The following is a 27908-nucleotide window of genomic DNA, read 5'->3' as shown; positions in this document are numbered from 1 at the left end:
TCACCTCTTACCTTCAAAACATTCCCTTTATTATTTGAATACATTTCATGTAACTTTTATCTATTTCAGTTTCCTCTCAACTGGAAATTCTTTTGTGGCCCAGGTGGTAATTTTGCAGTTGTGCAGTCCATTTGGCACTGTGTCCTGTCAAAATAATCGAAAAAAGAGTGCAGCGAAGGGAAGAAAAGAGTAAATAAATATACCTCCTCCATCGTCGCTTTTAACAATCGTATTGTGCGAAATGGAGTCCCCGCATCCGAAAAACACTTGTCTAAACTTTATCAAACGCGTTTGGACCAAACTAGTTGGGGCTCCGGACGAAAAACTCGAACACAACCGGCTTGTGAATCAGCTGAAGAAGCAGCGTAGCGAGGAATTTAGTGCAGGTTGGTGTTTCTGGGGGAAACTAAAATGGCAAAAAACTGGGATCCAACATTCCATGATCGATTCTCATCCCGATTTCTAGAGTATATAACGGAACAGCTCAAGTATGCCGTGACGGAGAACTTGCTGATCGAAAGTAGTTCGCCGCGAGGACGCGGCAAGCAAAAACCGCCATCCGTATCGTACACACTACCAAAATTGCAAGATCAGCAGTTTTTCGCGGAGGAGCAGCCCGATTATTGGTGTTACGAGTGCCACTTGGCTACGGCTACGAGTGCCACTTACGAGAGCATGGTTAAATGCGAGTCTTGTATGCGCAGCTTCCATAAGAACTGCGTCAAAACGTCACACGAGAAGCAGCTCGAGTTGGAGCAGTTTATATCGAAGCATCAGCGCATAACAGTGTCTTCATTCGGAGGGAATGAAACGCTTAAACGCACCGGGCGTCAATCGATGGCCTCGGTAACGTTGACGGAAGAGAACAGCAACGATTCCACGTTGGACGAATCCCAATCCGAGGACACCTCAGTCGTGTTGGAAGTGACGGATGAAGAATCTTCGCCACGGAACGAGCGGCAGTCGCAGGATGGCACGGTGAAGCATGAATGTTCAGGATCGGAGCAAGAGGATTCCACTGTGAAACAGGAAGAGCAGGACACGAAACACACGATGAGCGAGGTAGATGAGCCAGAGTTTGTGTGCATTGTTCGTCTACCGAATCGTCGGGAACGGCTTAGTACACCACACGTTAAGCCGGAAGACGAAACGAATTCGGCTGCGGCCAGTGGTACGGAAGAAGATTTAATGCATCGTTTCTGCTACGCTTGTCGGCTCCAGCGGGAAGCGGGTTCTACCGCACCGACTAACTTAACCAAACGGGAACTCAACTATTTGCTGGACTTCATGATGCAACGATACCGGACGTGGGTCGGTAGTTGACTGCGCAAGAAGCTGTACATCGCGAACCATACTAACGGGGCGATTCCGCTCTTTTGTTTTCAGCTGCCAGATGATACGTTCTCGGCGACGAAACTTATGCAACCGAGCAGCCGATCCGGTCTGCAACGGAAGGTGATCGAAATCTGCAAACGGCTGCTGCTCCGTTTCCCAAAGTCACTCGACGACATTCTAAAGGCAGTCGCCACGGACCAGTACACTACGCTGCAAGAGTTTCAGGTCGATCTGCAAGACGTTGTGCATAATGTGGCCATCATCCATGGAGGTATTCGAAGAGTGACGATCATTGGCGGATCATCACATTAGAATGCTTATTCATACTTTTCCATCCCTCCGGCAGTGTCTTCGGGAGAGTACATTGCTGTGATGTACCTGTTGGCAGACTGCGTGTACGATATGGCCGAGATAAACCAGTGTCCGGATTGCTTTCGCCATTCGAATGAACGAATCGAACCGGACTGGTTCACCCGGCCGTGCGCAACGCGCCACGAGCTGGTGTACGCCAAACAGAAGAGCTTTCAGTACTGGCCGGCGAAGGTGGTGCGCGTGCTGAACAACAAATATGACGTACGATTCTTCGGCGAACATACGCGGGCTCTGGTGCCAGCTGCGTGCGTCAAACCGATCGATACAGACCCGCGGACGCTGAAAATTAACCCACGAAAAAGTGGTTACGAGGCGGCGATGAGGGAGCTGACCAAACATCAGGCGCTTCTGGGTGGGCCCCGAGAAAGATTCTCATTTGGCAGTAGTGATCAGTCGGGGGGCAGCTTGGAGACTCCAAGTAAAACCACCCGACGCAGTATGTTGAAGCGGCACAGTGAGAATCCAACGTCGTCCAAAGCGTCCAAAAAGCAAAAAATGAACAACGGAACGGCATCGGACGTCACTACTCCAAATGTAATACGGTAAACTGTAGCATTTCGTTCACATTCGTAACTTAGTGTTTTCTGTTACAGAACAAATCAGCGCCCGTTGCGGCGAATGTTTCGCCACAGCACAGTGTTAGCACGAGCAACGGCGTCGCAGTCGCCACCATCAACCCGACTCCTCGGTTGCCGCGCACGAAACAGAACCTGAAGATGACCCAGGGTGACATCGATCTCAATTGGGTAAAAAGCATAGCTGCCACATTGGTGCCAAAACGGGATACCCATTGAAAGTTGTCGATCTTCTTCTTGCAGGTCAAATCGCAGCTCGATCAAGCGCACGATCTGGAGAAGGTGAAGGAGGTGGCACTGCAGATCGTGCGGGATTATAACGAACGGCACCGCTCGGCCATTGAATCGTTGAAAAACTCGCACAACAATCGCATCGCGGAGGTGAAGAAAAAGCAATGGGTAGGTTGCCGAAAGAAACGGGCCAATGTGCCAAATCGTACTCCCTGACCTTCGAATAACATGTGGCTCATTTCAGTGTTGCGTGTGCGAAAAGCCAGCCAGCTACTACTGCTGCTGGAATGCGGCGTATTGTTCACGGGCTTGTCAGCAATCCCATTGGCCAGCGCACAAAACTCATCACAAACCGGCGCAGCACACCAAGTGAATAACGATCTGCTAAGCATAAGTTTAATCAGTTAAGACCGCATTTAAAGCGGATAGACATTCATCCGTAGGTTTGCCGTGTTTTGAATTTATTGATTTTTTTGTTTGAAGTTTTCTCTTTGAATTTCCAATGTGATTGTTTGATTTAAAAAGAACAAAAGGCAAACTCAAAACGTTAATTATTTTATGAAATAAAAATCCGTTCAAACGACTGGTTAGCGTTTGACTTTTCATGGCATACTGATTAAGTTTTATTGCATCGTCCGGCGGAAAAGAAGTTCCAACTTCTCAGCACAATGAACAATCGATACAAACCTTTCCACTTTTATTTCAAATGAAGAGAAAAAGAGATTTTCAAGTGAACTTCCCGTGTACAGCACGATATTACGCATTTCTATTACGCACTACGCAAAATATCAACCCCGCAAAAGATTAGGTGACTTCTTTTCCTACCATTTTATCACCGTTGCAAAGTGCCACCAGATCCCGCCGTTGTATCGATAACAGTCGTCTCGCTGCCTGCGGCCTCCGATAGACCCTTCAGGCGCTGCCGTTCGACGTCTCGCCTCACACCTTCGTGCAGCCGTTCCCTGCAAAGGGGTCCGCCGTTACCGGTACAGAGCATCGGTTAAATCGTGGATTGGCACCCCGTTTTGCTTCCGCTTACCGGTCAGCGGCCTGGCTGTAGTGGACGTAAGCGATCAGACCCCCGCTTGCGAAACAAGCAGCTACGAAGGACAGTTTAGCGGTCGTGGACATCGTCACTCTGCAAAGATTATATTCCACTTCTGGGCGCGACGACCAAATACAAACTCCTGTTCCCGGTTTGACATTTGTGTTCTACGCAATGCAAATACAGAAAGGTGGCAAGAAGAAACGAAAACACATGAGTTGCTCTCTATCTCTCTTTCTTTCATTGCGTACATTGAGTTACACAGAAACGTGCGTTGGTATTTCGCGCAATTTTGGTTTAATTTTAAAAACTATACGTTGCGTTTTCGAACCAGCAGCATGATTTGATTTACGCAAGCTAATCGACTTTATTAAAAACAGACTTAAATTTATTACATCCAGAAAAAGCGGCACAAAGCGCACCGGTCGTCGCCTCGTTGGTGCACTGCAAATGCAATAGGCACGTGCATCGCATACAAAGATCGAAAAACAAAACAGTTTTACACCTAAAAATCAGTCCTGAAGTTCAGTCCATATGAGGTTATTTAGTTCGTGGCCATCGCTCCATTGCAGCACTTTGGCAGGGTACTCGTAGCCGAGGTTGCCGATCGCACTCTGCAGTGCATCGTGACATGCGTAGCCGCGCCGGGCGCACGCGTAACCGTTACTGGCGAGCCGCAGCATGGGACAGACATCATTTTTGCCGTCGCCCGCGTAAAAGATCTTCTCGTACTCCACGTGGTGTTCGTCGTGCTGGCGGCGCATGAAGTCGGCCAGGATTTTGCCCTTGCACAGGTTCTTCGAGCTGAGCGCACACTCCGTCTGGTAGTGATAGGGCCGCAGCTCGAGCAGTCCGCTGCCGTCGAACTTGGCCGGATTGGTGAACACACTGTGCACGTGGCGTCCAATGTCATTGTAATCGTTCCACAGGCGAATAAACTCCGAGTTCGAGTCACTGATGATGATCACGTGAAAGCCGTGCCGCACGAGATTGGCAATGCACGCCTTCATGCCCGGCACTTCCGGGATGCCGCGGATCGCCGACGCAATGTCCATCGGTTTGAAGCCGGCCTGGTGGAGCAACCGAAAGACGCGCTGCATGTACGGAATCCAGCCACACGAGCGCAAAATACTGCGCACCTCCGGCGGGATACCATCGGGGCCGAGCAGGTCTCGCACCACAACGTCCGTGTTATGCTCGCACACCGTGTGGTCAAAGTCCAAAACGGCCAGCCGCTTAAGGAGCTGGCCCGTCCGGGAGAACATTCCGAGTGGCGACGGCGCCGTTTTCGCCAAAACGTGGTCCCGCGGTGGTTTTGTCGTTCCCGATGAGGCGTAACTGCTGCACGGAGGAAACGTGGATACACGGGGACAGTAGGGAAACACTGATCACGTTCCTGATTTAGTTCTCGCGCCCTCCCAGCGCAGCACACTGAACTTTACGGTTCTCCGTCGTGCGAAAGAATCATGCGAATCGTCGAACCAGTCGTTGGTTCATCCTTTTTGGGTCGCTTTTCAGACGAACCCGCCCGGTGTTGTTCTACTCGAAACCGAACCCCCGTAACGGTCGTGTCGCTTGCGATGTGTGTTCTATTTTGGATGAGAAAGTTCATTATCAAAACCGACGGTGAATCGGGTGCGGATGGTGGCAAGCGCGGGATGATGGATACGGTTGATTCTGCTCATCAACGGCAGGCGGGACTTGCAAAAAAAACAAACAACAAACGCGAGCATCGCGCCCCCACACCCGCGTCACACAGGGACGGAGCGCCTTCGAGGAGCGTCGTCACGGTAAATTTGCGATTTGTTTTCGTTTTCGTTTTTACTCTGCTCTAGCCACGCTAAAATGAGTTTCGAGGCCGCGAGCCCGGGGCGGTGTTGCGACGTTCTTACCTCCTGCTCTGGTGGCGTCGTAGTATATTAAAGCGTTGCGGTGTACCAAACGGCGAAAGAGGGTCGAAGCAACCGAGTGGCCGAGCGGGCGGTGCCGGCGTGCCGCCAGAAGATGCAGGCGAGTGCAGATCCGCTGGTGATGATGTTTTGTTGTGATATTCGGCCCGTGACATCCGATCTACAGTGGCACGCATAGTTACAAGTGCGGACTAACGAAACATATTTGTGGCCACCACTCACCACCGGCAACTGGAATAAACACTTACAGCCGTAAAGTCCAAGTAGCCGTCGATGAAACTCAGCTAAATTCACCAATGCAATTTCTTAATATTTTGATGTATTTTACTTATCTATATCCTGTTAAAAATCCCAATCCGCCTTAGGGGATTTTTTCCCTGCGCCTAACGTATAATCGATAAACTGCGAAAACACTAGTTGTGTATCGCTCCGATTTAAATTGTTTTCCTCTTGCGCTACTTATTACTTGGACGAAGCTAGTACATTGTTGAACTCGGACACCTTTCCGCGTATGTACCGCTCGTTCTGTGCTACTTCCTTCAGGAACGCGGTGCGTAGTTGCTGCAGGTTCGGCAAATGGTCACAGTCGCGTATATTTAGCAGAGCGCTGAAAAAGTTCTCCCAAACCGCCTTCTTGAAGTAGCGCGGCATGACACTCTTGATGTTCCAGTTGACAATGTTCTTCTCCACCTGCATGTACTTCCCGAATAGCATCACGTGTGCCGTTCCAGCCACACCGTACAGATCCGGTTGATAGGTCCATGGCTTTCGCTCCAGCATCTCGATGCACGTGAACCCCTCGGTGTGGACAACCTTTGGGCGAGATATTGTGGCAATTGTAAGTGGCCATTGCTCTTGACGACGAGGATGCGAAGAGTTCGAAGGCTTACCTTGGTAAATTTGATTCGATCATTCTTGAAGGCTTTCATATCGATGCTGACCCCAAAATCGATCAGCTGCACACACGGTACAGCCGAACCGAGGTCAATTCTGTGAAATGGAAAATCCAAAATCATGGAATTACAAAACTGAACAACAAGCACCTTTCGAACGAAGCAACAACACTTTACGGTGCCATCAGCAGAAAGTTATCCGGCTTGATATCGGCGTGGATGATCTGGCAGCTATGAAGGTGGTCGACGATGGATAGGATTTGCGACGAAATGATCATAGCGATAAACTCATCCATATTGCGGCTGGTCGCACTGTGGACCGCGTTGCACACGTCCAGAATGTTGCCGTAACGCGAAAACGGAGATATGAATATGCTCGCATTGTTACCGATGATCGCATAATCGATCGGCAGAAAGCCTGGCAGCTGAGGAAGGAAAGTATTGATAAAAATGAAAATTAGAACCCCCAACACAGTGACCCCATCGATAACGCTAACCAATCGCTTACAATGTCACAATTTGTGATGCGGCTTCGCAGCTCCAGGCAGATGTAGTACTCCCAAAGGTTCGCCGGACGTTCCTGCTTCAGTGCGAACTGTTTCCCGGTCGCTACGTGATTGGCACTGTTTTGTAAAATTTTCAAAAAAATAAATCCATGCTCGAGAGCACTAAAGGATTAAAGATTGGTTTAGTTACCAGTAAATGGCACCGTACGTGCCTTGGCCGATCTTGCGTTGCACCTCAAAGATATTGCCATCCGGCACCTCCACGTGGGCCGCTTTTTTGAGCGGCTGCACCTTGTTCACCATCTTGCACATGGGGACGCTGGTGGCAAGATAGCTCATAAAATCTAGCTGATCCAGAAACGCTTCCTGCAGCTGCCGGTCGAACGGATCGAAATCCTGTGCTTCGACGTAAGCATTGATCTGCATCTGGGTGCTATCCAAGTCGATCGTTTTGTACCGGTAACCGTTGCTCTCCGAGTCCCTGCTAGAATGCTCATCGACTTCCTCCCAGCTTTCGGCCTCCTGTGAGACGACGGGTCGCGGTTGGTAAATGGAAACTTCGGCATCCGCGACATCGAGTTCCGGCTCCAAATGCGGACCGGGCGGCATAAGTAAACTAGCGTGACCGCTAACGCCACCCCGGACGTTCGTAATCTTCAGCGGAAGAGGCGGCCGTGGTGCCACTGGCTCCGCGAATGTGTGTTGCTTCGGGGAAGGTGTTCGAAAGCCGCCCTCCCGGATGACGGTGGAGTTCATTGCGGCCCGATTGATGTTCATCGAAAAGACCGCCGTGTTGAGGTCTTCGAGCGAACCATGCTTTCCCTGCGCAGTAGGTGCCCCCAATGAACCCGATTGGGGCAGCGGGGAAGGAAAATCGTCCAACTCAATCTTGATCACCGGAGATAGTTGCATCCGCGGGGGCTCCTTGGTCGGTACACTGATGGTAAACTTGGGCAGCTCCATACTGGCATCCAGCTGGAGCGATTTTTCCACCTTTATCGGCCCCATGTCGGGACACGGTAACGCGTTCCCGGGAGACGGCACACTTCCCGGCACGACGTTTTCCGTTCGGGTGCCCCCCGCCTTCGGTTGCGGAGTTTTCATGAGATCGCTCAAATTGAACGAACTTCGTTGCGCTTTAGGCTCACCGGAAGCCACTCCAAGGCCGGCGGCGCTTGCCTTCGGGGAGAACGTTGTCTCGAGCAAATCCAGAAAGGAGTTATCAGAGTTCGGTGGCTTCTGAATCGTAGAAGGAGTGACCGTATTGGTGGTGGTGGTGCTGCTGTGCGTGGAAAGCGTACTAGCGGCCAGCTCCGGAACGGTACAGAGCGGTTTCACCAGCTGCAGCGGTATGGTGTTCGTTCTTTCGGTGGCCAGTCGGAAGGAGGCGATCGAGTTGACGTCCATGTCGCGCTGCGCTAGCTGAGAAATATTACGCTGCGCAACGATCACCGGTTGGCAGTCGGTAAACGTTGGATCATCGAGCAGATTGAAAACCCCTCCCAGGCGACCGGGCCCAGCACAGGGTGTTGTGGCCAGCGATGCCAGCGGTTGTGCCGCGAATGGTGTTGCCGCAGCGGATGCCGATCGCAAGATCACTTGATTTTCCTTCTCGGCTTCTGGTGACGGATTGTTGGGACTCTCGTTGGCCGTTGGCAGATCGCGTTTCACCACCAGCGGAATATTGGCCATCGTCTCTGTACTGTCGAGGTGGATGCAAAAAATGCCGCCATCACTCGGTGGCGGCACTTTAAAGACGCCATCATTTGTAACCGTTTGCGAGTCCGCCGGTTTCATGGAAGATTGCAGGTTTGACGTTGCTCCCGAAACTTGCGGTTCCGGAGAAAGTGTCTGTCAATAGATGGCACAAAATTTGTTAATAAAAGATGAAAGTTATACAATTTTCTTCACTAACCTGCGCTTCGCCGGATGATTTCGTTACCGCTCCAACGGCAGTGGACGAATGGGTGCTTGTTTCCGTACGCTCCATAATGGTCGACAACTGCTTGTGGCTCTGGGTGCTATTGCAAGTAGACGAACCAGGCGTTGAAGTGGACGGTGGCGTTGAGCTCTCTACCACGGGAGGCACATTTTCATCGTTTACGACAATCTCCGCCGGCGGCAGAACATTTGGCGGCTCGGGTACCATTTCGGCCGAGTTCAGTGGGCTAATTGGGCACTCCTTCGGCATTTCCGCCACACCGTTCAGTAATTCGTCATCCTCGAACACAACCATGCGTTTTGCAGTACCTCCTGCTCCTTCGATATTGGCCGTCAACGGTTGTATGCGGAGCGCTGGGCCAAGCGGAGTGCTTCTGTTTTTTACGAAAAAGTTGAACATCTGTGTGGAGCAGGTTTCGTTCGGATAGTACGGTTGTTCGGTGGCCTTCGAAGTGGTACCAATATCTTCGGGTTTGCCTGCCTCTTCGTCAGACTCTTCGGAAAAAATGTTAAACTTTGGCGGAACGGCTAATGACGAGGGGGCTTCTTTGGCAGCCCCCGTTGGCAGCTGGCTTTCGTGGGGAATTAAATGTTTGGCCGGTGTTGGTTTGCAGTCTGCCTTTTTGCTAACTTCCTGCTGAAGTCTTTCGTTTGAGATGCGCTTCCGTGACGCCGGTCGATAGGGCGTGGCCGGTGGTCGATCACCTTCGACGGGCGGAACAGCCATTCGGTTCGAATGTTTTACGCTTCGGCTGCTTATCTCGTCTTCCGTCTCCTCCAATATGCACTCCGCTGCGGGACGTTCGGTCGGGAAGACCGATCGCCGTTGGCGCAACCTCTGTTGCTGCTCATCGACCGGTGCTGGAGCCATACTGTACCGAGCAATGCCCATTGAAATCCGTTTCGATTCCACGTGCGTCTCATCCATATCAACCGGACACACGTCGTCGTGATAACGTCGGTCGACACCTTCTGAAAAACAAAACACAGTTTGAATCGGAACCAACTCCTCTTCGAAACGGGTTACTTACTATTAATTCTACCCTCCGTCCATTTCGAAACCAACAGTTCCTCGATTGACTTTTCCTCCTTACGGTTGGCGTACATTTCGCGAGTTCTTGTTTTCATATTGGGATCGCATTCCTCGATGGCGGGATTGAGAATCGGTGCCGTGGCGATGGCATTGGGTACGTTGTTGTTACGTAAGTGCAGCGGATGCAAGCGAATCCCGAGCTCAGCTCCACGACCCCAAACGCGGCTCATCGTGTCTACGAACTTGTTGTCGATTGCTTTGCGAAGGAAGTACCGATAGGCACGCAATTCCTCGGGCGAATATTCCTCATTTCGCTTGGCCCGACAATACAGCCTGATTTTGTCGTACATTGGAATGGCCCTTTCCATTTTGTCTCCGACGCACACGCTTAGCTCGAACGGCGTTTGCGGCATATTGCGGCGGTGAAACTTCGCGGACAAATTCAACCCCCGACCGTAGTTATCCACCAGCAACGGAATCGGTTCGAAAATGTCCTCGTCCATCGGTATATCGAAACAAGGGGACTGATGTTTGCCAAATAAAACCGGTTTCTTGTTTGTGCCCGATTTGGCCAACCGAGCCGCTTCGACAATGTTTTCCGCTTCGTTGTGAACGCTAGAAAAGGGATGCACGATGGATGCGGCCACAATGCCACCACCGTCTGGCTCGCCCGTGTACACGATTGCGCCGCCACCGGGAGCGTTTCGGCAGATGCTGTTTGTGGCAACATTTTCTTGATTCACAACGCCCGGTTGGTAACTTTTCACGGCCAGCCCGGTACGCACACTACCGACGTGCTTTTTGCGCACCGATTTTAGGGACGTAAGTGCATTGCGGCGGTCTTCGAGTGATGTTTTGAACTTGAGCTTGCTGTACTCGTCCTTGTGCAGGAACCTTTGGGACATGGAAAACCCAAAGGCAGTGTGGGCTTGCTCCAGCTCGGCCTTTGGTTCAGCGCCAGCTGCGATACCCTTCTGGAAGATTTCCTCAGTTTTGGCAAAATTATCCACGGCATCATAATAGTAGGCCCAGGCAATGTACAGATCCGAGCAGAGCGTTCCGACGCCGCGATTGTAAAGCTCGTTGTACAGCTCTACCGGGGCGGACTGTGTGTCAATCTGGGGGGAACACAACGGAACATTTTGATTCATCACTTTTTCGCACCGCACTCTGAGCGATTCTTACATATTTGATGCACAGCTTGATAAACCGCCGGTCTTGTGCGTAGCGTGCATCGTTTTCGAACGTTTGCACACACCGACGGATTGCATCGTTCAGTACTGCCGGTTTCGCGCTGCTCGGATTGGTTTGTTCCATCCAGTAAACATAATCGAACCAGGCTGCAAGCGGATCATCGCCACCATCCTTTTCAATCGCCTCCTCGCGCAACCTTTAAGTGGGAACGGAAGGGAACAATGTAAACGATTATACGTACAAACACTATTCGAAGGAAGCCGAAATCTCCATCTTGAATGTTTGCCGTCTCGCAGATGCCGACACAAGTCACATTGGGAATACATTCCAAACTTACTTTCGATCCTCTTCCCATCGTTCGGGCGTTAGGAATGCGTACTCCAACTGCTCAATATTTCTTCCCCCGCGAAGAGGTTGAATGTTTTCCTTTTTATCCTCCAAATCCATTGCAAATATTGGACGGCCGAGTTTGCTGGTAAACTTGCGTCTCTTCTGTGCTGCTTCTTTCGTGATTATCGTTTTTGACGGTTGGTTTCAAACGCTGGCAACACAAGGTGAATAGTGGTAAGCTGTGGTGAAATGGGTGGCTAAATGTTTACCACACTCTCAGTTCTAGATCCTGGAATCACAAAATAAATTTATAAAATGCACAATTTATTTATTCGCTGCAAAGCTAATGTACTCAATCAAAGTTAATACTGCAAATGTTATTAAAATTACTTGGTTTTGTTTATTGCGAAGCATTCAGCACATGCTGGTTGTCAGCAGAACGCGGATAGTTCGAATTTGACAGCAGATTTAATTTGGCGTCGAAACAGTGACCGAGTTTGTTTATCAAACGGTTTTGTGTTGGAAAAGATACAATTTCACTAAGTTGTTGTTGTTTTAGTGTACTTGTGTTTCTATTGTTTGCCGACAACACACATACATGTTCGTCGCACGATCATGGATGAATATTTACAATCTAGTTCGGTTTCAGGTGCGCCCAGGACAATCCTTTGTTTTGTGCATGTTTTCACAACTTTTATTATTCTAGATTTGAAAGTTTTTTTGGAAGATTTCTTGCTGAAAGTACTAGCAATTAAAGACACTGTTTCTGAGGAAGAAACCAGAAGAAATGTCCTTTCAAACGAACTGAACGTTGTGTTGGCAAAGCTCCGAGATGCCGCTTTAAGGGAAGAAGATTTGAATGCAAAACAAATCATCTTTGGCCAGCAAAATGCACATTCGGTTGAAAATGATTCGGAAAATGTGAGCCTGGTTGAATCGCGCAAACCTAGCACAAAAACACCACTGTTAACAGAACTTCAGAGAATTCTTGGAATAACGATAGTTTGCGTTGCTGATTGTAAGGAGTTTGAAGTAAGTGTGGCTCATGACACAATGTTTTTACATACATACAAAACCTTCGCTGAATCGCTTTCCTAATTCTAGATACATTTCAAGGACGAACGAGGAACGAGAGCATCCTTTGCGTACAACAATACCGGAATTGAATGTAGGCATTTCTTAGAAATTTACATAGAACATTATTAGAACCACCCAATTCTTTCAGTAACTGATTTGCACCCACCGCTGGACAACATCGAAACGATTCGGTCACATTTTCGGGAAACAAATGATTTGATTGGATTTTTAACAGTTTTGCGTAAAAAGCACGTAGTTACCAACAATATGTCTACGGCTCCAATGTAAAAATAAATAATGTTTATTTCAACCCGCACTATAGCTCGTTCCGATTACAGAAACAATATCACATAATTTACGAACTGTCGATAACAGTGTGTGTCCAATCGATGGCACGCCTGATGCGCTCGAGGCGGGCACGTGCTAAGAAGCTGCCAATCAGTAAGTACTCCGTGTACGTCCTTCGGCCCATCGTATCATCCGGTGTGATGCGCAACGGACCTTCGCACAAGATTTTCGTTGTGAGACTGAGTAACCACTGCAGGATCTCGTTGCTGGACGGTGAGCAGCCGCCACGCAGCCATGCGGAGGGCGACCACAGGAACAACTGCACAACATTCGCCGCAATATCAGGGCTCAGGCGCTAGAGTAGCGAATTGGAATCGGTTAATGATCATAGAGCATCGAGGTGGGTGTTCACCTACCTTTTTCGGGTTCTTCTGAAGGATATTCTTTACTAGGTGCTGGATTAACTTGGGCACGCTCGGGTTCAGTTCCGGCAGCATATCATCAGTGTATGTGCTGTTTCTAAGTGCCGATTGCTGTGAAAGAAGAAAGAAACGTTGTGAAAAACATTCCTATGCCTGGGGCTGCCCGCTTGCTGACCTCTCCAGTGTAAAATGGGTTGCTGTGTCCAAAAATTTCGTAAGCAATCGTTCCACAGGCCCACAGATCCGCTTTGCTGTAGTTAAGCAAGGCGAACGTGCCCGCTGTTTGAGTGATAATTTCCGGTGCCATCAGTGCCGCATTCCCGCCTTTGTCAATTTCGTCCGACGTATAGGGAATGCGCAGCCCGTGCTGTTTATCTGCAATGCAGCATCCAAAATCGGACAGCACTAATGTAGGAGGCATGTTGGGTCGCACTTCGATCAGGATGTTGTCGAATTTCAGGTCGCGATGGGCGACACCGTGCCGATTCAAGTGGGCCACCGCTTCCAGTAGCTGTGCGAAGAGAAGAATTCGCGTCCGCATATCCATATCGCTGTGCTGTTCAAGATACTCTTTCAGGTTCCCCTCGTATCGTTTCATCAGCAGAAAGAGACTCATATTCCGTCCGTATCCTTGGGGATTCAGACGCTGGGGCAACGCCATTGGGTACAGTGTGGTAGACATGGACAAATCCGGAACCTGGTCACAGAAAACGCCATACATTTCCACCACATTCGGGTGTGGTGGCAGAAAGTTGGTTTTCTCGAGCAGGCTGAAACGAACAACATGGTTCCCCGAATATAATTCCACTCTTTCGCTGAATGCGTTTCCAACGCGTTACCTTTGTTCCCAGGCCGTTTCCACCGTTCTTCTCTTTGCCGGAACCGTTTCGCGGTACATTGCCTTAATGATGGCCATGGCGTTGCTTTGGATGTCGTAGTTGAACATCATTTTCAGAGCGAAAGGGTACTCGGCAATGTCACACTCCGTTTCTGCGGTGTCGCGAACAAAGCTAGCCGATGTATCGTGACTTTCGGCAACGTTCTCCGATACAGTTCTTGTTCGAGTTTCACTATTGAAACGAACCTTTCGTCCCTTGGTGGGAGGCGGTTTTGTTGGGAACATGCCTTCGTTTACCATTTGCTGAAGCGCCACCGCAGGGTTACGATCCGGAAGCAGCAATGGTTTTTCGGGGAACTCTTCGCTTACCGAAGCTTCGTACGGTTGTCTCAGGTGTGCATGAAGGTCCGGGGAAGACGAAAACAGTTTCCCTTGGCCATTGTGGACCTCACTTACGGAAGGTTCCTTCAAGGAAGCGGCATAAACAACGGCGGAACATCCTTTTGCGATCGGTGGGCCTATGTTTAGGTTGTCGATACCGAACTCTTCATCCAAGCGGGACTCGATATCTTTCTCACCCACCTTCTGCTGGAACTTCGACATGGCACGCTGCAAAACAGATCGTGTAGGCAGAAATTAGACCAATAAAATACAATGAAAAAGTATGCAGGGTGCATTCGTACTCTAATCTCCCAGCAGACACCTTCCAGTTCATCGTTCTTGGTAAGAACTCCATCGCCGGAAGCCAAGCTGACGCCTACAAGCGCAAAGAAGGGCGTCGAGTCACCGTAAAAAAGCCTGTCGAAAGCAATAGAAATTAATCGGCTGATAATGGGTCCATCGGGCAGATATCGTGCACATACTTTTTTGTGGCCTGCAAGCGCAAATCGACCGAGTACGGATTGGTGACCCGATTTAGCACATTATCGATAAACAACCGCCGGGCGTGATTACCGAATCGCAGAAAGCTGTTGCTCCGGAACTCGTTGATCCGTAGATCATGCTTTAATGCTTCGTTTATGTTGTTCACTTTTACGCCGTCGGTCGGACTCGTCCAAACGTTGCTGATGTGAATATCCCGCTTGAGATAGCTCTGCACCAGCAGGCGACCATGTTTGTACAGCCGTGTGGTAAGCAGGCGAAAGGACATTTTTCACTATCCTGCCTCGGTTTGCACCAGAAATGAGCGTGTGTGCGAAGAAAATAACCTAACACATCGACACGTTGTCGTCGCTCGCGACCTAATGGCGACTTATCGACGATTTATCTTTTTTATTAACTTTTCTTTGTGTCTATTTGTTGAATTCGGTGAACACCAGATCGATACTAACTGGCCTCTATTGGAGAACAGATAATCTTCACGTTTCTGGTAGAATTTCCTGCACAAAGTCCACCAAAACACTTGAGACGATTATTTACGACGAAAATTTTTCTGTACCAACCAAAACACAAACACAGACAGCTTTTCGTAAGCACAGTTGTCAAATTGGTGACATCGCCTTTGCCTTTTTTTGTTCGTGTGGTCGATTTGTGTTCACTTTAATGTCGCGATATATTTAAAACGCAATTAATGACGATTTTACGATTAATATTTTTCGCATTTAATCGTTCAGCGGCAAATTATAATTTTCGTAAATATTTCCCAATATTTTTTGGTTTATCACCTTCTGTTCATGAGTCGCATTTCATTTTGACTGAACCACATCAATCAGCTGGCAATGGTAAACAAACTAAATCGCATTAGCGTTGCATTTATTCCGGATCAAACCCAATTATCCGTGCCGGAACCGAGGACACAATGAATAAATATTTACAACAATGTAAAGGGTTGCTCCAAAGTGCGGTGAGGGACAATAATTGACTATTGGAGCAAATATTTCGAAAGGTTCACCTACATTGTTTCCTTTTCTTACCGTAGACCCACAAAATAGCCATCATCGGCAACGAAAGCTGTGATTTGGATTCGGCTGTAAGCGCGCTGGCGCTAGCGTTTCACTTGCACCAACGGCCAACGCTAGTAGAACCGTGGCACACAAAGGATACTGTAATGTTCCCGGTGCTGAATGTGCTTCGCAGCGAATTGCCGTTGAAAACGGAAGTAACGTACTTTCTCAAGCAGAGGGGCATTTCCTTAAACAACTTGACCTGCAGCGATGAGATCAAGTGGGAAGACGAAACAAACACGGATCTCATTTTGGTTGACCACCATCTGACCAAACTCGGACAACCGGTAATCGGTATCATCGATCACCGTCCCGTTGACGCCGGGGTGGAGCGGATTAATCCGCAAGCATTTCGAACGATCGACTTGGTGGGTTCTTGCGCTACACTCGTCGGAAGGGAAATTTTGAAGAGCGCAACAGAGAAGCAGCTAACTGAGGGCTATGAGGATGCATTGGAGCTCTTGTATGGTAGGGATACTGTTTTTATGCCCCAACCGATAAAACCATTCCCTCAACGACAATCGTGATTTTCAATTGTCTCCTACAGGTGCCATCGTGTTAGATACTGTAAACTTTTCAAAAGAAGCAGATAAAGCGAAGCCACTCGACTATGAAATTGCAGAGTCCATCGAAGCGGAAACGCATTCCACCACTCCGGAGAACCGGGACTCCCACAGAAAATCGTTGTTTAAATCCCTCGTTGCAGCCAGAAGTGATGTCTCGGAGCTGAACGCGTATCAGCTTCTGTTGAAGGATTTGAAAATTTTGTCCGAAAACAATCGGGTGGTCACCTTACCTGGTTTTCCTACGTCCGTGCAAGAGTATCTGCGACTGAGCGGATGCAAGGAACACCTATCCCGATTTGCTAGCACTACAAAAAGTAACGTGGTGCTGCTGCTCGGGCTAAAGGTTCTGCCCGATGGCAGCGTCCGTCGTGACATTGGAGTGGTTCCCATCGACGACAAGCGGTTGGCGGAAAAGGTAGGCGTGCCGTGATTGTTTATTTTTCCACTTTACTTACGCATTTATATTTCCACAGATTGTTGCAGCTCTGCTAGGGGACAAATCGACAAGTTTTGGTTTAGAGAAAATAGAGACAGAAAATGTGGCTGATGGAGCCATATTTTTCCAGCAACACAATTTGAAGGCGTCTCGAAAGCAATTGATTCCGATTGTGAAACATGTCCTGAGCAGTTTGTAGTGAAATTAGAATAAACGTATACAAATAATTCAGATCGAAGCCCAATAGAATCTATGCTTGTATAGTCTTACTTATCCCGAAACGTTCGAAGTGATTCATGATGCACCATTAAGGCAAGGTTCAAAGATTGATTACGTCCTATCTAGCAAATTTGGATGCTTTTTTCAACAGCCCGACTGTTATAAAAGGCAATCGCCTTCAACACAACGCGTAAAGAGGTTCTCCAATCACTAATCAGTTCAACATGGTGTCGTATAGTGCAGACCGAATTGTGTTTCTAGTCCATGATTTGCTGGGCGGACCAATTTCTAACGATGGATCACATTCGAATCTTCCCGGACGCTTCATTGCAACCATTCTGGTCAGTTGTTGTAGTTTAACGTTTTTCGCGTTCAGCGTGACTGAGCTTAGAGCGATTCTGTACAGCCAGGATTTGGTGCTAAGTGTGATCGATCTGTTGCTATTGCTCGGTATTGCATCGACCCTTTTCTCAATGCACATTTCGGCCATTGGCAGATATATGACCAGATCTCGTGTGTCCTTTTTTCGCTGTTTAGCTGATATCGATGGACATATGTACACGTTAAACATGCACCGTGATCCTTCGAAGACTCTGGCTACCAACTGTGCCGCAGTGTTGGTGGTCTCTGTTTCTATTGTGCTGCTGCATTTCGCTTCCCACTATCTCCATACGCAAGATAGTGCAAAATCTGTAACAGTCGCCTTCAAAGCTTACGGTCTGTTTGCCATCTTTGTGATGTGTGGCCTGTTTTTGGTGCTGTGTCAACAGCTGAGATTCAGAATAAAATGCATAGGAAGCCATTTGAATAAAATAGTTGACATCGCTAACCGTCGCAATATCCGCTCGAGAATCAGGGACCTGCAATCGCTGGCAATCATTCACAGCGAGTGTTTCCGGGCAGCCAATTGCCTAAATGATGAATGTGGCTTAACTAATGTGTCCTTGTTTGGTAAGTTAGTAGCAACGAGCAACCGATTAGTAGAATAGTGAATATTGATGAAGCATTAGCATGATTACCGTTTTCTGCAAGCAGCGTTGGTCTTTTATATTCTTACGTCCAAAAGCTTTCAGCTGTTTTACACTTGCTCAAAACATTTGGATTTGAATCTCGACCTTGCGTTCACCGAATTTTTGGGTAATACCTCTTTCAACCTATCGCATCGTTTGATGCAAACGTAACATTTTTAAGTGTTCCTTCCACTTTAGAACCTGTTACTTTACTTATGGTCACGTTTGGGTACCTTTCGATCAGCACATACACCGGCGAGATGGTATTAAAAGAGGTAAAGGTACAATTGTAAATCAGCTTTATCGTATGATTAGAAACATCAACATTGCAGATGCAGTTAGTAGTTAACAACCTGCATAAATTTGAATCGTTGTTAGAAAAATCAGACTCGTTCGGGCTGTTCAGCGATAACACAAACGAGGTAATTTTTCTCGTAAATTGGTAGCAAAATTAATACAAAAAATTGATTGACTTGTTTTTACGTTCCTCCGTGCAGATCGAACAGTTGGGTCATCAAATAATCCACCAACCGATTGCCTTCACAGTTTTAAATTTCTTTCAGATCGACCTTCGGTTTTTCCACTTGGTAAGACTTTCGAGAGAAAACTGTATTGGCATCGCTCCGTGACTATCGACTATCCGTTTCACCAACAGATTATGGCATCCGTTGGGACTTATCTTATCATTCTACTTCAGTTCGATTTTAACAATTAGCACGGAGTAATCGGGTAAAAGCAATGCACCGTGAGTGTCCCGTATCGTAATGATAGGCTTGCAAAATTAATGCTTTCATTAACAAAAGTAACATTCAACGAGGACATTAGCACTATGCAATAACCTTTCTTTAGGGAACATTAGCCAAGCCGTTTTATGATGGTTATGAATACTAGAAAACCGAACATCAATCTGTTAGCTTTGTCAGATGCATACCATGCATGGGTCAAGAATCGAACGACCGGCAGGAACAGAACGTTGTTGGTCAACCATGGAGGAATCCGCCAACCACGGTTTGTTTAAATTGTTCGGCTTAATGCCCATTTTTGCAAGCGGAGACACCGTCGGCTGGAAAATGGTGTTCAACGAGTGTTACAAGTTGCTACTCATTTCGCTACTACTGACTCTGCAGATTGCCATTTATCGGATGCACATCGAGGAGGACTTTGCTGGCTGGTTCATCAGCACCAGCACACTGCTCACCTGCTTTGTGATCCTCATTCAATCTTTGGTATCCTCGAAAGGGATCCGATTGTTGCTGCAGGAGCTAACGGAAATAGACTGCTCCATAGGGGCCACGTTTTGCGTTGTGCCAACACGCGGGGCAGGATGCGCGCAGCGTGCCACACTGTTCGCCCTTTACGCAGTCGGTTTATTGCGAGGGATTTTCCGAACCGTGCTGATGGTTGTGCTTGCCGTTCGGCCCTTCTGGATCGCCCTGTGTCTGTTGGCACCGTCACTGGTCATTTTGGTGCGCATAAATCTGCAAATCTATCTGATGCAACTAATCGGTTTGAAGCTGCGTTCCATTCTGGATGAACTTTCCTCACTAACTGGCGATGCTAGTGCGGATTGTGAGTTAGGAGGCTCGGTTCAAAATGTCGAGCCCGAGGAAACTCGTTGCGCTGCTGTGCTTCAACGAACGGAGAGCGTGTTCGGGAGGCTGCAAAAGTGTTTGATTATGATGAATTCCCTCTTCGGCTGGTCAACCGCAGCGATCGTAGTGTTTTCTTTTGTCCTCATCACATTCCAGCTGCGATACCCACTGAGTCCGCTGCCTCTGTATGGTAGGGGTATTCTTCAGTTGCTCAAAAAGCTGGAATTCTTGAAACACGTGGCACTTTCATTTTAGCCTCGCTTGTCGATGTCCTACATGCGATCATTTTCCTGTTCATGCTGTGCCATGCGTCAACGGTAGCGACTTCCTGTGTAAGTTACTGCAGGCGAGATGCCACATTTGTGTCCTAACGCTTTTAATTCCGCAGGTAGCCGATATAGAACGCGCATTGTTGAAGCCCTCCTATCGGACGTCTTTCTGGGACCAGGTGAACCGCTTCGCCGTTCGTATCCAGCTGCACCCTTTCGAATTTACGGCCAACGGACTGTACGCCATAAACTACGGGCTGTTCTGTTCGGTAATGTATGCTCCGTACAAAATTCTGCACCAAGCGCCTCCATTTTTCAAAAGAACTTTATCTATTTGTACGCACTGTTGTCTCCAATATCTTTATAGACCCTTGCGGCGTCAGCCACGTACATCGTGATCATGTTCCAGTTTGATCAGAAAACCCCGTGAAGCGGAAAGATGGTTTCGAATAGCCTCCCCCCGTCGAACAACGATTGGATAATTGGCGCGCGTGGTTTAACGTTGTTAGAGACGCGATAAGCCGCGGGTGCCCGCGGCTTCTCGTGCGCGTCTGTGTTTGCTTGCGTTCGGTTTCACAAATACCGGTAACATACCGTAGGAGTGTGCTGTGATGCTGGCCTTGGCCGCGTCGCGTCGCGAGAATTAGTTGAGTCCCATATGCGCTGCGCGTAGTCTCGCGTATCGATGGTTTCCGCGGCCGTTTGCGCGCGCGCCCTTTGTTAAGGAGATAAATGGCGGAAGCTACCTTTTGGAGTCTGCGGCGCCCCAAGTTCTTCGTTGCTGTTGTTGGTGGGTCGCATCCAGTATGGGGTGGTTCGAAAAGTTTACCGTTTGCTGCGTGGTAATAGTGATCGCGTCTCTGTCGTGTATGCTAATAGCGACGGTGCAGTTGCTGCACCGGCTGGAAGATGTCATCAATCGTGAAAACTATGCGCTGCTGGAACAGTTCCACACTCTGCGGCAGCGAGAAGTCCAGCTTGGAAACGAAACGGGCCCTGCCGTTGATTACACTCAAACACCTGCCGACCCCCTGTTGGCGATCATCATACGATCGGCGAAAGGAAATCTTTTGCTGCGTAAAACAATCCGCAAAACCTGGGCACGAATCACTCCCGACTCGTGTCGTGGTGTCGTGCGGAAGTTTGTTCTCGTTGGTGGCGGCGGCGGCGGTCAACGTGCAGAAAATCTGACAACAAAAATGCGCCGAGTAATGCGGCGCCGCGGGATGATCGAGAATGTGCGCTATTTCTTGTTCGTCGACGATCGTTTCTTTGTCAACACCCGCTTTGTGCTCGACTCGATTGAACGTGCATTGCCGACGGCAGAATTCATACTCTGTGGCTCGCATTCCGTCACTCATCACCATCCGCCGCAGCAGCGGCGCCATCCGAGTGGCGTCGTCTGTGATACTTCTTTGCCCGTTTTGGTGTCCGCCGATGTCGTGCGCAATTTCGCGACCTCCGGTTTGCCCGCGGTGCGCCACGGCAGGTGGCTGTACTTAAGCCTTCGCGATACGGAAGCGATTCTCGACCAACACATGATCGATGCGACGGGTCTGGCATATTTCTTCACCGCGGCGCTCGATCGGCTTCCAAAGAGTAGCGCAACGAAGCCAACGCTGTCGTCAGTGGTCGAACGCTTGTGGGCCGCAACGAACGGAACGTCGACGGCGATAGAATGCTAAACGCGGCACAGTATTTCACTTTACGACACCAGCACTCTGCGGGGCCACTCAGCAAGCACACACAGTATTGAAAGCCGCATCTCATAAGATTAAAACTCGTGACACGCAAGCGACGCGCTGACGCCTCAATAACCTACGCACTTACTGGCAATGCGTACAAATGTGTAATGTATAAGAGCTGTTTATTAAATTATCGACCAAATGTTGTAAACATTATCAGGAAGATGTGTGTGTCATGTTGTCTCTAGTGTGTAATTGATAACTGATTAATACTGGGCGAAAAGAAATCGAAGCCTAGCGCCGAAATTTCGAAGTTCGAAACGAACGGTTCTGCTTTATTGGGTTGCGGGGGGTTCACAAATCGATTCCATAGAGTGTGCCTTAACTCAATGCGAAATGCGCTGGGCCGGGCTTGATGCCGGTTGACGCCTGATTCGCTCCGTTTGCAAAATGAAAAAGTAGGGAGTACAAAAACTACACAAAATAGGCCGCCAGCTGTGCCATCTTATCCTTGGGAGGTTTGTTGCGGCCACGTCCACCTTTGCCTCCTCGGCCGCGGAAACCACGGCTCCGGCCACCACGGCCACCGGCTTGGTTGCGTCGCATTTCCACCGCTTTGTGCTTTTCAACCTAGATTGTAAGAGAAAAGAGGAACGGCAATTATCAACAGGGAATCGTTTGCCTGAGTGCCCCCGGTGGCCACTTACCAAGGGTACAAAATCGGCAAAACAGAAAATGCAGCCCTTCTTCTCTGTAACCCCGTCCGCGAAGGGTGACTTGTCCTGCTTGTAGACGGCAGTTACCTGTTGCGCACCGCATTCTTCACAGGAATCTACACACAAAGAAAGCGTAAAGTGGTCCGGTGCGTTGTCCAACGATGCACTCTACGGCCGGCCGGTACTTACCTTCTACCGTCACCTTCATGGCGTCCTCGAAACAGCTGATGATAACGTCGCACACATTGCAAACCAAACGCCACGTTTTCGGTGCCATCGTACAGTCCAGCACCAGCACGCCGCGATCGCACTCGAAGCAGCTGGAAACACCGAGCGTCGAGAGCGAGTGAGCACAGGTCGGATGGAGGCAGCTGTTGCAGCCCGAGCTTTTCGGCATATCCCTGAACGGTGGGTGATTGTAGCAGTACGGGCAGAGCGGGAACGACTTGCCCTTCGCCCCGTTCGTCCATGCGACCAGCTCGAAGTCATCGAGCGGACACTTGAGCTCGCGGTACACGCGTATAATACCCTTCAGTGGCAGTGTGTACGTTTCGTCGCACGTCGAGCAGTGTAACCGGGGCGGTTTCGTCTGTATGTATTTCATGTACCGGCGACATTTGCCGCAACGCGACAGCGACTTGCCCGATGAACACAGCGAGGAAAAGGTGGCTTCGAACAGCATGTCCATGTTGCTAATGTTCTGCACGAAGTAGAGAAACTTGAGGCGAAATATCTCGACCGCATGCTTCAGCACGAGCCGAAAGTCGGCGGAGCCTTGCGAGATGAGATTCAATTGCTGCTCCACGGCGGACCGCATCGTTGGCAGGACCAGCTCGGGATCGATCTGTAGAATGATTGCAAAATGAAGAACCTGCTCCCATCCTGGCATTTGGCCGCGCGAACCTACCTTCTGATAACCGTGCACGAGCACAATCCCGAGATTGGTTGGCGTTAGCGTGCGACCGCCACCGATCGCCACGTAGTTACGCTGGCAGATATTGTTTATGTGCACCGGAATCGACGCGTCCGTCCCGATGCCGTGTTTTTCCATCAACGTGATCAGCTCCGACTCGGTCAGGTAGTCCGGCGGTCCGGTTTGGCTTTCAACCAACCGGATGTCGCTGATCTTTACCTTCTCGTTCACCGTGTACTGGTGGCCGAGTTCGTTTTTGGCGAAACTCTGCCAAGTCATCACCTTGGTGAATCCGGGATCGAGCAGCACACTGGTGGTGGCCGTAAACAGTTCGCCTCCGATGCGGAACTTGGTCGTGTGCGAACGATACTTCAGATCACGCGAGATGGTGCCGAGGAAGTGCCGACAGATGTAATCATACACCCGCCAGCTGTCCCCGTCCAGCTCGTTGCGTGTGGCTAGTCGCATCGGGGTAATCGGTGGATGGTCACCGGCATCGTTACCCTTCTTCGGGTTGGTCATATCGCGCCCAATTGCCTTTGCTTCCTCGCCGAATTCCGCCGACGGTTGCAGCAACCGGACGACACCACTGAAGAGCAAACATTCGATTTATGGGAACCATGGCGACTGAACTGAGCTGTCACTTACCTCAGATCAAAGTTGGCTGGATATTGCGTGGTTTCCGTTCGCGGGTAACTGATGTATCCGCGGGTGTAGAGCCTGACAATGAAATTGGACGTTAGAACGAATCTTGAAAGGGGTCATACCTTTTACAAATTTACTTTTCCGCAAGTTGCATTGCCATATGCGGACCAATGCCTAAGCCCGAGCTTGCTGCACGCATCAGCTCAACGGTGTTCAGGGCCTGAGGTCTCGGGCGGGTCTGGTCCTTTGAGGTAACCGCTTCAACCCTAAAGAAGAGCAAAAACGAAAGGCGTCAAAACCATGGGAACCGCGAAAACAAACTTGGCTTGACTTACAGAGCTTCTTTGTGTTCCTTCACTTTGTTAAGATAAATGCAGGCAATCTCCTTCTCAAACACCCGAACTCGGTGCCATTCCAGTTTCACCTCCGGATTCTCGCCCACCGTTACCTGTACGTACCAGAACGTTTCCGGTTTGAAGGTTTGTATTTCATCGTGGCGTTGAACGCAAAACCCAAGCGTCGGTGTTTGGCAGGGGCCGTACGAGATGAGCGACGCGTCCAGATCGGCATACTTTCCCTGGAAGAACTTGGTCTGGAAGCGGGTGAACGCACAGCCGATGCGCAAATCTAGCTCCTGCCGTGCGTCCACCGATTTCGCTTCGTTCTCGTTCGGGTGTATTAGATTGTCCATCGCGTACTTGATGTCCTTCTCGGTGATGGCGGAGAACTTCGCCCTGTACGTTACTCGGTTGGAGTTTACGTTGTGTATCGAGCCGGACACGGCCGACATCACTTCGAAGCAAATGTTTTCTCCTTCCTTGTCACAATCCAGCCACAGTATTAGATATTCACATCCTTTCGCCTCCTGGCCCAGGAAAGAGGGCATTCGAAGGTTGGGTGTCGCTTCCTTCTTCTCCGTGGGGCACGAGAACAGCTCCACCGGGTCGACGCGATCCCACGAGTTGTACTTGCCGACGAACTCTAACCCCATGATGTGCCCGCACACGGAGGTCATCTTGAAGCGCACCGTTTCACCGCGGAACTGGCCTACCCATTCGTGCACGGAGCATGCATTATTCGATCCTGCCGGAAAGGTGCGAGAAGTTATCGTTACTATCGGGTCAGTAGCATGCTACCGGGTGGGAAGCTCCCCCTCCAACGCGTACCTTTCCGCACCGAACACTTCCCATTGCTCAGGATACCGGCAAGCGACGCGGCGAGCGATGGCTTCTCCGCCACCATTAGTGCAACCCTCATCGTTATGGTTTGTTGTAATAATCTCTTTTGTAATACTTGAACAGTGGCTACTGGCGACTTAAATCTGCTAAAAAGGCCTGTTCCCTGGCCAATAAATATGTATACCGAAGCAGGCGGCGTTTTGGTCGTCACCCTTTTTTTCGTCTGACATTTGCAATGTTTGACAGACAAGGCTCTGTGCGGCGGAGGCTATCTTCACGCACCGAGCTCGACAGTGGGCTATCTTCACGCAACGAAGTGGGCTAAATTCTAGCGCTCGTACGGAGTATTATTGGAAAACGAAGATTACAACGCGTTTTCCTTTAAAATTGTATAAAAATACTGTGAACCAAGCCGGTGATTTATTTATCACTGATAAATAAAAGTATGTTTTTTGGTTTTGATTAGCACCATATTCCAAAAGTTCAGCCCGGTGTTGTTGAGCATCTCTAGCTCACAGCACATAACGATTGTTGTTGCCGCCGTTTATGTATTTATCGGTACGCGCACGAGGGTTAGACATTTTTGCGGCGAAGTTAGAACATTGGAGCGGTCATTAAGAACGTTTGTGGGATTTACTGCCGATCGTAAGTACTTTCATAGTCATAAATAATCGTGTTCGATTGTGATAAATGTGCGGAGCAAGATCATCGGGTAGCCGAGCTAAGCGTTGATGTTTTACAGATTGTACCGATTACCAAGTTCTTATCGCCCGTCCTTTGGCAGAGGTTAACTAGATAGGAGAACCGGTTTAACGGTGTGCTATCTTTCGTTGCAGAATAGCAGTGCATTAGGCAGAGAATGTTGCGTTTACTAAGATCGTCCGTCGTTTCCCGTGCCGTTACCGGCTGCCGGCAGTACTCGATTCCGGCTCCAAAATTATCGCCAGAAATTTTGTACACCGGAGTGCGTTTGTGACATTGGAGGACATTTTGCATCCCCGCAACAGGTTTCCGCTAACGTGTTTCCGCTTTCTAACGACAGATCTTCATCAACAATGAGTGGCACAAGAGCTCCACCGGCAAAACGTTTCCCTCAATCAACCCGACCAACGAGAAAGTGATCGCTGAAATCCAGCAAGGTTCGAAGGATGATATCGATAAGGCGGTCGTTGCCGCACGTGAAGCATTCCGGTATGCTGCAGATCACCTGAAGCGTAAATCGGATGGCTCCATTATCTTTTCTTCCGTTCTCCAGTCTCGGTTCTCCGTGGCGTCGAATGGATGCCTCCAGGCGAGGACAACTGCTGTACCGTTTGGCCGATCTGATGGAACGCGATCGAGTTTATTTGGCGGTTAGTTTGCTTTCGGATCCTGCGATTCTAGTTTGAACACCGTTGTCTTCGTCCTTCCGTTTGTAGAGCCTGGAAACGTTGGATAATGGCAAACCGTACTTTATGTCGTACAACGCGGACGTACCGATGGCCATCAGCAATCTGCGCTACTACGCGGGCTGGGCCGATAAGAATCACGGCAAGGTCATACCGATGGACGGTGAATTTTTCGTCTACACACGCCACGAACCGGTCGGTGTGTGCGGACAGATCATCCCCTGGAACTTTCCCATCCTGATGGCGGCTTGGAAGTTTGGCCCTGCCCTGGCCACCGGGAACACGGTCGTGTTGAAACCGGCCGAACAAACGAGCCTTACGGCACTGTACATGGCGCAGCTAACGAAGGAAGCGGGCTTTCCGCCCGGTGTGATCAATGTGGTTCCCGGCTACGGTGATGCGGGCGCTGCGCTCGTTGACCACCCGGACGTGGATAAGGTGGCGTTCACCGGGTCGACCGAGGTGGGTAAAAAGATCCAGCAGGGTTCGGGTCTGAGCAATCTGAAGCGCACGACCCTCGAGCTGGGAGGCAAAAGCCCGAACATTATCTTGTCCGATGTGGACATGAAGCACGCCGTGGAGACCGCGCACTTTGGGCTATTCTTCAACATGGGCCAATGCTGTTGTGCCGGTTCGCGCACGTTTGTCGAGGACAAAATCTACGACGAGTTCGTGGAACGTAGTGCCGAGCGGGCGGCCAAACGCACGGTCGGTAATCCGTTCGATCTTACCACCGAGCACGGCCCGCAGGTGGACAAGGAGCAGTACGATAAAATTCTTGGCCTCATCGACACCGGCAAGCAGCAGGGTGCTCGCTTGGTGGCGGGTGGCGGTAAGTGTGCCGATTTGCCCGGATACTTTATCCAGCCGACGGTGTTTGCGGATGTGCAGGACGACATGACGATCGCGAAGGAGGAGATTTTTGGCCCCGTCCAGCAGCTGATCCGCTTCAAGTCGCTCGACGAAGTGATCGAGCGGGCGAACAACACCGACTACGGGCTTGCTGCGGCCGTCTTTTCCAAGGACATCGACAAGGTGAACTATCTGGTGCAGGGACTGCGCGCCGGAACCGTTTGGGTCAATACCTACAATGTGCTGTCGGCCCAGGCTCCGTTCGGTGGCTACAAGATGTCGGGCCATGGGCGCGAAAACGGTGAGTACGGGCTGCAGGCGTACACTGAGGTGAAGAGCGTGATCACCCGAATTCCGGTGAAGAACTCGTAAGCTTAACGGTGAAACCGATACGAGCACAGCCATAATTGAGGGACTACTCTCCAAGAGTCGTCCCACGCACATCACCCTATTGCACTGTAAAGTTGTTAATCCATGTGTAAAATTACAATAAAAGCCCTTTCTTA

At 49.6% G+C, this 27908-nt stretch overlaps 9 protein-coding genes across 10 annotated transcripts; 4 read left to right on the top strand and 5 right to left on the bottom strand.

The window, feature by feature from the left end:
* Positions 1–240: 240 nt before the first annotated feature.
* LOC128272448 (zinc finger MYND domain-containing protein 11) lies at positions 241–3088 on the top strand. The gene is made up of 7 exons (XM_053010261.1): positions 241–386; positions 467–1311; positions 1387–1606; positions 1682–2241; positions 2301–2453; positions 2526–2681; positions 2758–3088. Exons 1-7 carry the CDS (start codon positions 242–244, stop codon positions 2884–2886), a joined length of 2208 nt encoding a protein of 735 aa, XP_052866221.1. The 5' UTR covers position 241; the 3' UTR covers positions 2887–3088.
* A 66-nt stretch (positions 3089–3154) lies between these two features.
* LOC128273797 (uncharacterized) lies at positions 3155–3678 on the bottom strand. The gene is made up of 2 exons (XM_053011837.1): positions 3553–3678; positions 3155–3475 (listed from the first exon to the last, which is right to left on the bottom strand). Exons 1-2 carry the CDS (start codon positions 3642–3644, stop codon positions 3346–3348), a joined length of 222 nt encoding a protein of 73 aa, XP_052867797.1. The 5' UTR covers positions 3645–3678; the 3' UTR covers positions 3155–3345.
* Positions 3679–3919: 241 nt separating this feature from the next.
* On the bottom strand, positions 3920–5088 carry LOC128269712 (pyridoxal phosphate phosphatase PHOSPHO2). The gene has a single exon (XM_053007103.1). It carries the CDS (start codon positions 4821–4823, stop codon positions 4071–4073), a length of 753 nt encoding a protein of 250 aa, XP_052863063.1. The 5' UTR covers positions 4824–5088; the 3' UTR covers positions 3920–4070.
* Positions 5089–5884: 796 nt separating this feature from the next.
* On the bottom strand, positions 5885–11482 carry LOC128269711 (uncharacterized). The gene is made up of 9 exons (XM_053007102.1): positions 11373–11482; positions 11027–11231; positions 9840–10959; positions 8783–9780; positions 7058–8718; positions 6870–6984; positions 6539–6786; positions 6359–6458; positions 5885–6281 (listed from the first exon to the last, which is right to left on the bottom strand). The coding sequence occupies exons 1-9, from the start codon at positions 11480–11482 to the stop codon at positions 5931–5933; spliced, it is 4908 nt and encodes a 1635-aa protein (XP_052863062.1). The 3' UTR covers positions 5885–5930.
* A 498-nt stretch (positions 11483–11980) lies between these two features.
* On the top strand, positions 11981–12746 carry LOC128269987 (uncharacterized). Its single transcript, XM_053007391.1, has 4 exons — positions 11981–12014; positions 12072–12397; positions 12470–12533; positions 12591–12746. The coding sequence occupies exons 1-4, from the start codon at positions 11981–11983 to the stop codon at positions 12728–12730; spliced, it is 564 nt and encodes a 187-aa protein (XP_052863351.1). The 3' UTR covers positions 12731–12746.
* Positions 12721–15422, bottom strand: LOC128274464 (serine/threonine-protein kinase Pink1, mitochondrial). Its single transcript, XM_053012678.1, has 6 exons — positions 14854–15422; positions 14674–14788; positions 13992–14599; positions 13328–13922; positions 13147–13263; positions 12721–13085 (listed from the first exon to the last, which is right to left on the bottom strand). The coding sequence occupies exons 1-6, from the start codon at positions 15138–15140 to the stop codon at positions 12798–12800; spliced, it is 2010 nt and encodes a 669-aa protein (XP_052868638.1). The 5' UTR covers positions 15141–15422; the 3' UTR covers positions 12721–12797.
* A 93-nt stretch (positions 15423–15515) lies between these two features.
* On the top strand, positions 15516–17159 carry LOC128274465 (exopolyphosphatase PRUNE1). Its single transcript, XM_053012679.1, has 4 exons — positions 15516–15833; positions 15909–16401; positions 16481–16914; positions 16973–17159. Exons 1-4 carry the CDS (start codon positions 15789–15791, stop codon positions 17132–17134), a joined length of 1134 nt encoding a protein of 377 aa, XP_052868639.1. The 5' UTR covers positions 15516–15788; the 3' UTR covers positions 17135–17159.
* A 4885-nt stretch (positions 17160–22044) lies between these two features.
* Positions 22045–25241, bottom strand: LOC128272766 (DNA topoisomerase 3-beta). Its single transcript, XM_053010637.1, has 8 exons — positions 25151–25241; positions 24320–25067; positions 24122–24250; positions 23988–24059; positions 23334–23928; positions 22616–23270; positions 22418–22542; positions 22045–22340 (listed from the first exon to the last, which is right to left on the bottom strand). Exons 1-8 carry the CDS (start codon positions 25239–25241, stop codon positions 22185–22187), a joined length of 2571 nt encoding a protein of 856 aa, XP_052866597.1. The 3' UTR covers positions 22045–22184.
* A 471-nt stretch (positions 25242–25712) lies between these two features.
* Positions 25713–27905, top strand: LOC128274521 (aldehyde dehydrogenase, mitochondrial). Of its 2 annotated transcripts, none has more exons than XM_053012747.1 (5): positions 25713–25807; positions 25999–26126; positions 26205–26353; positions 26418–26514; positions 26581–27905. In XM_053012747.1, the coding sequence occupies exons 2-5, from the start codon at positions 26022–26024 to the stop codon at positions 27772–27774; spliced, it is 1545 nt and encodes a 514-aa protein (XP_052868707.1). In that variant the 5' UTR covers positions 25713–25807; positions 25999–26021; the 3' UTR covers positions 27775–27905. The 2 variants fall into 2 exon arrangements, with proteins under 2 accessions (XP_052868707.1, XP_052868709.1); XM_053012749.1 differs by having other exon boundaries at positions 25786–25807; positions 26004–26126.
* Positions 27906–27908: the final 3 nt, after the last annotated feature.

This window comes from Anopheles cruzii, chromosome 3 (assembly GCF_943734635.1).
Source record: "Anopheles cruzii chromosome 3, idAnoCruzAS_RS32_06, whole genome shotgun sequence".
Lineage (NCBI taxonomy): Eukaryota > Metazoa > Arthropoda > Insecta > Diptera > Culicidae > Anopheles > Anopheles cruzii.
Note: the sequence above shows the minus strand (reverse complement) of the source record. Positions and strands in the feature narration are given on the sequence as shown.

Coding starts and splice junctions, on each gene's coding strand:
- LOC128272448 (XM_053010261.1), top strand. CDS start 242: ATGGAGTCCCCGCATCCGAAAAACACTTGTCTAAACTTTATCAAACGC. Junction 1,607..1,681: donor TGTGGCCATCATCCATGGAG/GTATTCGAAGAG, acceptor TCCCTCCGGCAG/TGTCTTCGGGAGAGTACATT. Junction 2,682..2,757: donor AGGTGAAGAAAAAGCAATGG/GTAGGTTGCCGA, acceptor GGCTCATTTCAG/TGTTGCGTGTGCGAAAAGCC.
- LOC128273797 (XM_053011837.1), bottom strand. CDS start 3,644: ATGTCCACGACCGCTAAACTGTCCTTCGTAGCTGCTTGTTTCGCAAGC. Junction 3,476..3,552: donor TACAGCCAGGCCGCTGACCG/GTAAGCGGAAGC, acceptor ACCCCTTTGCAG/GGAACGGCTGCACGAAGGTG.
- LOC128269712 (XM_053007103.1), bottom strand. CDS start 4,823: ATGTTCTCCCGGACGGGCCAGCTCCTTAAGCGGCTGGCCGTTTTGGAC.
- LOC128269711 (XM_053007102.1), bottom strand. CDS start 11,482: ATGGATTTGGAGGATAAAAAGGAAAACATTCAACCTCTTCGCGGGGGA. Junction 10,960..11,026: donor TCAAGCTGTGCATCAAATAT/GTAAGAATCGCT, acceptor TGTTCCCCCCAG/ATTGACACACAGTCCGCCCC. Junction 6,985..7,057: donor ACGTACGGTGCCATTTACTG/GTAACTAAACCA, acceptor TTTACAAAACAG/TGCCAATCACGTAGCGACCG.
- LOC128269987 (XM_053007391.1), top strand. CDS start 11,981: ATGGATGAATATTTACAATCTAGTTCGGTTTCAG. Junction 12,015..12,071: donor ACAATCTAGTTCGGTTTCAG/GTGCGCCCAGGA, acceptor TTATTATTCTAG/ATTTGAAAGTTTTTTTGGAA. Junction 12,398..12,469: donor CTGATTGTAAGGAGTTTGAA/GTAAGTGTGGCT, acceptor TCCTAATTCTAG/ATACATTTCAAGGACGAACG.
- LOC128274464 (XM_053012678.1), bottom strand. CDS start 15,140: ATGTCCTTTCGCCTGCTTACCACACGGCTGTACAAACATGGTCGCCTG. Junction 14,600..14,673: donor GTGTCTGCTGGGAGATTAGA/GTACGAATGCAC, acceptor TCTGTTTTGCAG/CGTGCCATGTCGAAGTTCCA. Junction 13,264..13,327: donor ACCCATTTTACACTGGAGAG/GTCAGCAAGCGG, acceptor CTTCTTTCACAG/CAATCGGCACTTAGAAACAG.
- LOC128274465 (XM_053012679.1), top strand. CDS start 15,789: ATGAATAAATATTTACAACAATGTAAAGGGTTGCTCCAAAGTGCG. Junction 15,834..15,908: donor AAGGGTTGCTCCAAAGTGCG/GTGAGGGACAAT, acceptor TTCTTACCGTAG/ACCCACAAAATAGCCATCAT. Junction 16,402..16,480: donor TGCATTGGAGCTCTTGTATG/GTAGGGATACTG, acceptor TGTCTCCTACAG/GTGCCATCGTGTTAGATACT.
- LOC128272766 (XM_053010637.1), bottom strand. CDS start 25,241: ATGAGGGTTGCACTAATGGTGGCGGAGAAGCCATCGCTCGCCGCGTCG. Junction 25,068..25,150: donor GAAGTGTTCGGTGCGGAAAG/GTACGCGTTGGA, acceptor CCTTTCCGGCAG/GATCGAATAATGCATGCTCC. Junction 23,271..23,333: donor TCGTGCACGGTTATCAGAAG/GTAGGTTCGCGC, acceptor ATCATTCTACAG/ATCGATCCCGAGCTGGTCCT.
- LOC128274521 (XM_053012747.1), top strand. CDS start 26,022: ATGTTGCGTTTACTAAGATCGTCCGTCGTTTCCCGTGCCGTTACCGGC. Junction 26,354..26,417: donor GCCGCACGTGAAGCATTCCG/GTATGCTGCAGA, acceptor TCCGTTCTCCAG/TCTCGGTTCTCCGTGGCGTC. Junction 26,515..26,580: donor GCGATCGAGTTTATTTGGCG/GTTAGTTTGCTT, acceptor TTCCGTTTGTAG/AGCCTGGAAACGTTGGATAA.